This window comes from Vigna unguiculata, chromosome 4 (genome assembly GCF_004118075.2).
Source record: "Vigna unguiculata cultivar IT97K-499-35 chromosome 4, ASM411807v1, whole genome shotgun sequence".
Classification (NCBI taxonomy): Eukaryota; Viridiplantae; Streptophyta; class Magnoliopsida; order Fabales; family Fabaceae; genus Vigna; species Vigna unguiculata.
The window spans coordinates 22388043-22397442 of NC_040282.1; the positions used below are offsets into that span (position 1 = coordinate 22388043).

General features: G+C 31.8%; 1 protein-coding gene across 17 annotated transcripts; it reads left to right on the top strand.

The window, feature by feature from the left end:
* Positions 1-764: 764 nt before the first annotated feature.
* On the top strand, positions 765-9156 carry LOC114182082. 17 transcript variants are annotated; one of them, XR_003604010.1, is made up of 10 exons: positions 765-944; positions 3821-3868; positions 4986-5073; positions 5612-5695; positions 7014-7178; positions 7336-7433; positions 7997-8124; positions 8251-8341; positions 8444-8757; positions 8929-9156. XR_003604010.1 is itself a non-coding variant. In XM_028068833.1 (4 exons), exons 1-4 carry the CDS (start codon positions 786-788, stop codon positions 5636-5638), a joined length of 351 nt encoding a protein of 116 aa, XP_027924634.1. In that variant the 5' UTR covers positions 765-785; the 3' UTR covers positions 5639-5795. The 17 variants fall into 17 exon arrangements, 2 of the variants coding, with proteins under 2 accessions (XP_027924634.1, XP_027924635.1); XR_003604000.1 differs by adding an exon at positions 5358-5458 and having other exon boundaries at positions 765-5073; XR_003604002.1 differs by adding an exon at positions 7532-7841 and having other exon boundaries at positions 765-5073.
* Positions 9157-9400: the final 244 nt, after the last annotated feature.

The following is a 9400-nucleotide window of genomic DNA, read 5'->3' on the forward strand; positions in this document are numbered from 1 at the left end:
ATTGTTTTTTATTTGAATTTATATTTTAAATAATTGCATATTTTTAAAATGTGTAAAATTCAATAATTTCTATACAAATATTTTAGTTAGTATAAAAATAACAATTATATAATTTAAGAAAAATTAACTAGTTTATGTAACAATAAAAAACAAATAAATTTAAAATTTGAAAATAATTTTAAGTAAAATTTAATGTGAAACAAATTTAAAGAAACTTGGTTTTATTGAAAATATATAATAAAAATATCAATTTGAATAAAAAAATCAAATTTAATAAAAATATTTGTATAACATTTTATAATTTTTGTTTCAATTTGGAGGGGGACGAAATTGCATAATTTTTACAAAAATTGGGACTAAATTGAGACAAAAGATAAACTACAGGGACCAAATTGAGAATGAGAAAATGACACCTCCCAAATAGTGACACGTGACACTGTCACTGCCACGTGGCACGATGTCTGCTTGACACGTGGCAAAATTTTAATTTTTTAAAAAATTTTAAAAAAATTAATAAAAAATTCAAAAAAAATTCAAAAAAAATTCAAAAAATTCAAAAAATCCAGAAGCTAACACGTGGCACCCCATTTAACACTGTTACTCCACCACTAACGGAAAGGACTTGATTGGGTCAAATTTCCCAAAATAGGGACCATATTGAGATAAAAATTAATTAAGGGACCAAATTCAAATTTTGTTACGAAAATGGGGACTAAAAATATAATTTAACCAAATAAGAAACAAGGAAAGCTGAAACTGTAAACAAAGCAACACTGCAGTATCCGATGGAGCCACTGTCTTCTTCGGTCACCGGTTTTTTTTCTTTTTTTCACCATTCAACTTGCTCAGGACTCGGCGCTGAACTCGGTCACTGCTTGTCCATCTATCTGGGGTTCATATTTGTGCCAAACGGTGGGGAAAATCGGTTCAGCTTGGTTCAAGTGGTATTTTTTTTTCTCTCTTTGGAAACCAGGTTTTGTTCCTCTTTTCTCAACATATGTACCGGATCAGACCATGCCCTAGGATGAGTTTGAAAGAAGTAATTTATTGTTAGGGTTTTGATTAACTCAGTCCCGGTAATAGTTTATAAGATCATGGTTGTCTTTCCCAACTCAGAATACTTCATAAAATTTGTAGGAAATTGTAGTTTTCCCCCTCATTTTGAACATGCTTGCACATAAGAGTTGCAGTTTAATAATAATAGTAATGATGAAAGTAATAATGGAATGTATATAGATCTAACCTAAGAGCTGTCTAGTTGTAACTTGTGAAAATAATTTAAAGTTTAAATGAGCTAAATTTTGACACCGTATAAACAACTTATACAAGGGTGTTTTCATTTCTGGTACAAATATTATTTTTTTGGTAATTAGATTGTTTGCATTTGTGTACATGTTTGAATCAATTTATTAGTAGGTTAATAAACTATTTTAAGGTTATCTCCTTGTAATAAATTATGAAGATAAATTACACTTAAACTTGGTGTTTTTTCAGAAGTAGGCAAAACGTGTGGGGCTGAACGTTTTCTGGTGAAGAAATCGTTATGTCCCAATGCGTTTTTGAGTCAAATACGGTCAATGGATGAAATCGTGCAGGGGTGAACGATTTTAACAAAGAAATCGTGGGGGGTCAGGCCGTTTTCATAGAGAAAACGTGAAGGAGGTTGACATTTTCAAAGAGAAAACGTGCCAGGGGTGCACGTTTTCATCCTTTTTGTTTTTTTTTTTCTTTGAGCACCCCATCCATCTTTCTACGTTCCGGATCCTCTTCTTTTGTTTTTTATACAATATGAACATGCTTTCAAGTGGTTATATATTGAACACACCACTGCTTGCGGAAATTGGGACTTCATAGCTAAAGGTTTTGCTTGCACTGTAGGTTGTTTTACTTAGTAAGCTGTAAAAAAAATATAAAATTAAATGAAATAATATTTTGTTTGAAGGAAAAATTTTGTGCATGTGGAATGTAAGATTAGGAAAATGTCGTACCCAAATTAATGAAATCTTTCTTGAGATCCTCCATAATTCCATGAACTCATTATGGACACGTTGGTATGGAAATGTATTGTAACAAATTTGAGATGTGAAACAAGCGGTGGATGCAGAGAAAATTTGGTAGGAGAACAAATGGTGGTGTGTTCAATATATAACCACTTAAAAGCATGTTCATATTGCATAAAAAACAAGAGAATAAGAGGTTCCAGAACGTAGAAAGATGGATGGGGGGTGCGCAAAGAAAAAAAAAACAAAAAATATGAAAACGTGCACCCCTGACACGTTTTCTCTTTGAAAATGTCAACCCCCTTCACGTTTTCTCTATGAAAACGGCCTGACCCCCACGATTTCTTTGTTAAAATCGTCCACCCCCTGCACGATTTCATTCATTGACTGTATTTGACTCAAAAACGCAAGGGGCATAACGATTTCTTCACCAGAAAACATTCAGCCCCCACACGTTTTGCCTACTATGATAATTTTTTAAAATTCTGCCTAATACTGTAATTAGGCCAACTTATTTGCCTACTTTTGAAAAAAAAACCCTTAAACTTACATCCTGAATGCAACACTTTCTTTCTAATTTATTTTCAATAATAGAAATAGCTTATGCATGAATGCTTTCATCATAAACACTTATAAATACTTTGGTGGTGTTTGCAACACTCTCTTTTTTATTTATTTTCAATAATAGAAATAACTTATGCATGAATGCTTTCATTATAAACACTTATAAATACTTTGGTGGTGTTTGAATAAATTTCAGTCTTAAATACTTATAATGGAAGAAAACTGTTAAAATTAATTGAGTTTCTCCAATATACTAAAGTCTACTTATAACTTCACTTCTTGACAACATTAAATGAAAAGACTTCTATAAAAGCTAACAGTGCAAATTATATGAGAAACATTTAGAAGTTCCACTTTGTATACATCAAGTCTTTGAGTGCAACTTATATATATGTTGGGAAAACTTCTTTGGTAAATACCAATTTGTTTTAGAATGGAATATTGCTTACTCTAGTAGGATATTGCCTAGTTTACCGAGACATCCCTCTGTGGAGATGAATGTTGTAAAGTTCCATATTGTCTGCCTACCTTTGATAGGTTGAAAGTCTGATTCAAAGGAAGCAGTGGGTTAAAAGAGTTCACACATTTAAGGGAAGCCAATGGAACACCTGACCGTGTTGTATGTGTTTTGGATATGTCAAATCTGAGAAGTTTTTTAAGTTCCTGTTTCCACAAATAATTACGAAAGTATTGTGTATTTTTACTTCCTTTTTTTTTTATGAGATCTGTTTGTATAAGAAACAGTATAGGTGAAAGTAAGAAACGAACTGTATATATCTGAATTTTTTGTCTGGGAGAAATAACAATAAAGATGATTTTCTCAGAACAAACAACCTTAATGTTTACCTTTATGGAAAAGGTTATTGGCTTCAGTAGATACTTTGAAAATTACTATGCTTCCTGTGAAATGAGTAGATTTACAAAGTTGTAAATGTGATTTCTTCCAATCTCTCTTGGCTCAAATGAAATATTGTGGTGCATTGTTGATTTGTTTGTAACCTCTCCCTACTCTTTGAGGGAACTATTATATAAGTTCTGGTCTATATCTCTCATCTCAGCTTGTTAATTCATCCCTTTACATGATTGTCCTTGGCTTCACAGAATAAATTTTTGTAACTGGTTGATGGGTTATTTATTTTTAGAATATTATTAAGGATTGCAGGATTTATTTGATGTGGTTAATTAGGTGTTGGACTCTTAATTTTTTATAGCTTGAGATGTAATACATTAAGCACTGATCTTTTTGTTCCGTACAGCTACAGTTTTTTTGCTGCATATTTTAATCTTCTCCGTGGATCCAAATGGTGAGTTATGTTAATATATGACTTCCATCTTGCAACAAAATTTACTGAATAGATAATCATCATGACAAGATTGTGCAACAGAGCCATGTTTGGGCCCTTTCCTAATGTTATGTTCTTACTGAAAAATAGATCAACACTAGAAGGGGAGGGTTGACAGTAATGTAAGAAAGTTCATGCTCTTAAAAGACTTTTGATAAAATGATTTTCACAAAACTGAAGTGTAAAAATTTTATCCACATATACTGTTTACAAGTATAATAGAAGAGCAGCGAAATCTCCTTTTATGACTTTTGACTTATGTGAGGACATAATGTCACTCACTCCTGACAAATCCTCCTAATCTCTCCTGGAGACTAAGAAGACCAAGTATTCTCTGACACTAAGCTTCTTTTGGCTTTCTTTGACACCAAGTATTAGTTATAAGAATGTGTTTTTGTTGTTTCGATGTTGTTTGTATTTTTTAGGCTTCAAGAATGTGTTCATGGTAAGACATTTGATAATGGGTACTGAAACAAATATTTGATTGTTAGAAAGTTGAAGCAGATCTTCTTGTAATCTTTCATATTCTTGTAAAATCTATTTTCCAAATAGATTTTATTCTTTCTTGTTAGACTGCTTATGTGTATCTCTGGTTTGTTGATATGTGCTGCACACATCAAAAAGGAAATTAAAGGTACGTGTCTTAGGGATAACGTGTAATGTTTTTCCTTTTACGTGTTATATTATTGCCGTTTACAAACTTTTATTAAAGCAAGTAAAAATATTTATCTTATTCTGGATAATACTTTATTGATAAAAACAAATTATATACCCTAGATTACATGCTGTTTTTGTATTATAGAAGGTTAGATAATATAAAGTCATCAAGTTTTTTAATTGATTTAGCAAGCTCCAAAGCATATGTTCAAACAAGAGGATATGTGGTTTCAAAACTTAATCTCGAATGTTATTACCGCAACGTAATGTAAATGTCACATACTATGTTTAAACGGTATGAGACTAGATTGTTTTAGTCTTAACAGTTGTTTCATGTTTCTCTTTGTGCATTGATGTGTTGATTGAATGGTCCTGTGGGTCAAGTACTCTCTGTATTGTTAATACTCTATCTTTTTTGCAGTATTCAAAACTCATGCCAGCACGCTTCACATATATATTCAGATGCTCAAAGCTTGAGGGAAACATGTGCAACTCCAATTCTTAAACAGGTAATCTCATGGTGATTAATTCTTACTGTCATTGTTGGTTTCAATTTAAATTACTCATAATGTGTTATCTAAAATGGTCATTTGGTGGATGTATAGTCTAAAAAGCTTAGTAGTTGAATTGGCTGCTATGCAAGAGTCAAACCGATATGAAATATCAACTTAGTTGCAGGATTTTAACAAGATTAAACTTATTTGTTAATTGTTTCTGCTACATTATCTTTTTTATTCTGAACTAATATATTGGTTAAACAAACCTTATATAGTACAGAGTTCATTTTGTGTAGTGTCCATGGATGATGCCAAAATTGTAGACGACAAATAGGTGTACGTCTGCCAAGCAAATAGTTCATTCCTATGAATGGTCATTTTATGCATTCAATATAAAGTCAATCCATACTTTTCAATTTGTTTTGTTTTCTATTAACATTAGTTCAAGTTTTGCCTCTAAAGCACTCAATTATACTCACTGCTTGTCTGTCCAACCTAGGTGGCTTTGAACATTAAATCTATCATGTGTTGTCGTCCTGTGCTTTTACAGGTGAAGAGTGATTTTACCATATATTGATATGGAGATGAGCAGCATTTGGATGAGACATGGAAACAAATATTCTTATATGACCCTGTATGTTATTTGAATTAGTGAATAGTCAATTAGGTGCTTTTTATTTTATTTTTTGTATATTATTACTCCATTTTCATACTTTTAGGAATTACATGAAACATAAAAGTAACATTTCTTTTTCTCTGTTCTATGGTTGTGTTTGAAATGAAACATAACAAAGTACTTCAACCAATTTCGAACTTAAATTTGGGGTGATTTGGTTCTGAACATGGGCAAAAATGAATCCTTCTAACACATAATGATATATTTGTCATTAATCAACCATAACATAAACTTAAACTATTAGCGGAATGCATGTCAATCCATGTTCATACTACAGATACTATCAACAATCTTCATCCGCTCTGGCAGCATTGGTTAAACAATTAGATTGCCACTACATGCACTTGTTGATAATGGAATTTAATCATTCTTCTAAAGTAGTCTGTGTTATATTCTTCAGTTCGGAGACATCATTTTATCTGTCCTGCTTAAGTGATGAGAAATACCAATAGAAGTACTCCTGTCCTACAATTGATTCTTGTACAAGTGTGCTTGTCAATTTTGCATTACCTAACCAATTGGGAGTACTTTTACTCATGTCTCATCATAGCTAACTATGTTTTTCATTACTTATTTTATGATCCGGGGATTAGGAAAAAGAAATAGTGTAATTTATCTAATTTTAATTTAAACAAATAATTAGTAAATTAGTAGACTAGGATTCATAAATATATGTTGCTGGTTCATCTCTTCCGTTGTGCACACACTATCATCTCTCTCTGTATTATGAGCTGTTTTAACCACGTTATGTTCCCTGGTCTGTTTTTACTCATTTTTTATTATTTATTTAATTTAAAACTACATTTATGTTCATTTGGTGATATATTATGGACTTTGACCTCGTCTTAAGCTTATAACTTCTATCCTTATCTTAGCATTCATGAGTACGCTTTTTCAAGCTTCTTTTTGAAGAAACTCGAACACCCAGCTTGTCTTTTCAGCATTTGAGATTGAACTAAACACGTTTGTATCTCTCAGGCTTTTTTGGGCATCATAGTATGTGTGTTGGTTTTGGAATATAAAGCTACGGCTAATTCCTTGTTTAATTATTTCCAGTTGCATTTAGATCGGCATTTAAATTTCTATTGTAATCCACTTGGCATATAGTAAACTACTTTTAGTAAAATAGAACAACATCTTCTGAAACTTGTTTAGGTTTAGCTTTAATACATTTATAGATTGATAAAAGTAAATTAATACGTTTATTACTGCAATTAATAAAGTTTCTTTTTATTATATATAGAGAGACTGAAAGTGCCTTGTCCTCGAACTCTAGGTTACTGTGTTCATATCACCACCAGACTTCTTTCCTTTTTGCTACTCCCTTCAACTCACCTTCAACCAGGGAATTCCGTTCTCCTACTCCAAATGGACGGTAGATTGAACTTTGAGGATGCTGTGGCCAGTTCTTCAAAAGGGAACCGGAAAATCTTGTCATCAAGTACTTTATTCATTTTTTATTTTTACTTTTGTGACGTTCAATTTTTCATTATGCATGTTGGAGTGTGGTGATTACCCGATTACTCTTTGTTGGTGTTTCTTGATTTTGTGGTGCATTTGGATGATAACACTTTTGTTTCGTTGGTTTTCCACTGTAGTGCCGGCAAAAAGAGGAAAATTTTGCTGTAACATGCAAGAACTTCAAGAAAGGGAAACGTTGTCCAATTAAGTTCTGCAACAAGTGCCTCTTGACCAGGTCAGTCTGGATTATAAAGTTTAGGTTTTCTTTTTATTTTAGATGTTTGTAACTTTCAAAATTATTCTATCCTTCTTTCATAAAAGTGTGATATGCAGCATATCAAAGATATATATGAAGATGTGGGAACAGTGGAAGGACATAGAGGAGCTCAAGGCCTTGTTTTTGGGCATGTTTATGGCAAAGCCTTTTTTAATTTTGCAACGAGTATACAAAGAAATCACAAAAATATGACTAATATTCTAAAAACGATGACTAATATTGATTTTTTTAAATGGGAAATGTTCCAAATTGTCAGGTGAGATATCCTTGGTACAAAATGAAAGAATGAGAGAGTATACGAATACAGTCAGTACTTGCATATCTGTATATGTTTTGTTTGATGAGGATTTTGCTATGGTGATTTAGGTATGGGGAGAATGCTGAAATGGTATTATTGTTCCAGCGTAATTCTTGCTTTAAAGTTATAGTGTCGCAGCCATTCATAATATATTTATCGTGTTTCTTCAATGTTATTCTTATCGTGTTTCTTCACTGTTATTCTTGTGTGTAATTTTAATCAGGCTCTTGATCTCAAGGAAGGAGAACCGGAAGCCATGTTAAAAGAATTGGTTAGTAAAGGACATAACTCCTTGCTGATTGAATTTCACAGTAGACTCTTGGCTTTGATCCTAAGCGAATCAGGAAAGGAGTGAGTTATCCCTTTAAATTCTTGTTTCGGTTTTTTTTCCAGTAATTAATTTCTTTTAGATATTTGAATTAATGTTTTCGTATGGATGACATTTAAAGTGGTTGGAAACTTGCTTAATATGTCCAGGAAACTGAGGAGATATATTAAAGATGAAAACTCAAGATATGCAAAAGGAGTGAAAGAAGCAAAACTTAAGATTGATGCAACTAAGGAAAAGGTAATAGAAAAGAAGGTGTTATGGTTTTTTTATATGGATTACTATTGCTGTTACTGTTACGGTGTGTTCATAATAATTTTGTGTGCATGATGTTGTGTACAGATAAAGTGTGTTGAACGGAAGTTGCGGAATGAGAAGGCAAAAGTTGTTTCTTCAACTGTGTCTCCCTTTCCAATGGAGGAAAAAAATAAGAACCGAGGTTGATGAAGCACACGCTGACATGCTCAGGTTAAAGAGCACAAAATTCATGAGCTCATTTTTGTGATCAATGATACATTATTTGACTTAGGCTTTAGCAAGTTTTCTAAACGAAAGCAACATTCAGACATCAAAATAGAAGATGAAACTGCAACTTCACCTGAAGAAAGCTGGTCTGTTTATAGTCCTGCAGAGATATCAAAATATATTTCCTCAATGTGAGTTCTTTTCTTAAATTTAAGTGGATTGTTCTTGTAGTTTCAGATACTTTACATTCCTCAAGGTGATGGAGTATTGGTATTGTATTTATGAGACCTTTTGTAAATTTATATAATAATAATATGTTGGTAACATTATTATTAACATGATATAAATTTATTGTTTTTTAGGTTTTGGTGGAAATCTTTCTCTGATGGTGCTTTTTATCGAGGCTGCACAGTGGCGGAACTTGACCAAAAATTCTATGGGGGCAAATTATATTTGTTATATATAAATTTTTTTTAATTAAAAAATAATAATTTCTTTTAATTAAAAAAAATCAATTTCTTTACATTATTTTTTTTATTCAAAATAAGCACTCATGACAATAGAATCTAAACAATATATATAACAATGGATAATTTTCTAAACACATTTGATATGGATCCCATTTTGAATAAGTCTTTCGTACCTCATCAAATTAATTTGGTGGGTATTGTCAAATTTGAAGACGCTTTCCCGGATCACCTATTTTCAAATTCATTATATGTAACTTTAGGAACCTTAGAGAGTTATTTTTCGTTTTCTTCAATATTTGGATTCTCATGAAGTTTCTCAATTTTAGATGACAGATGCATTTTTTTCATCTTCATCACAAGCCTT

Bases quoted from the DNA above. Each gene is read 5' to 3' on its own strand.
- LOC114182082 (XM_028068833.1), top strand. From the start codon at position 786: ATGGAGCCACTGTCTTCTTCGGTCACCGGTTTTTTTTCTTTTTTTCAC. The intron at 974-3,820 runs GTTTTGTTCCTC...TGTTCCGTACAG, and splicing joins TTTCTCTCTTTGGAAACCAG to CTACAGTTTTTTTGCTGCAT. The intron at 3,869-4,985 runs GTGAGTTATGTT...TCTTTTTTGCAG, and splicing joins CTTCTCCGTGGATCCAAATG to TATTCAAAACTCATGCCAGC.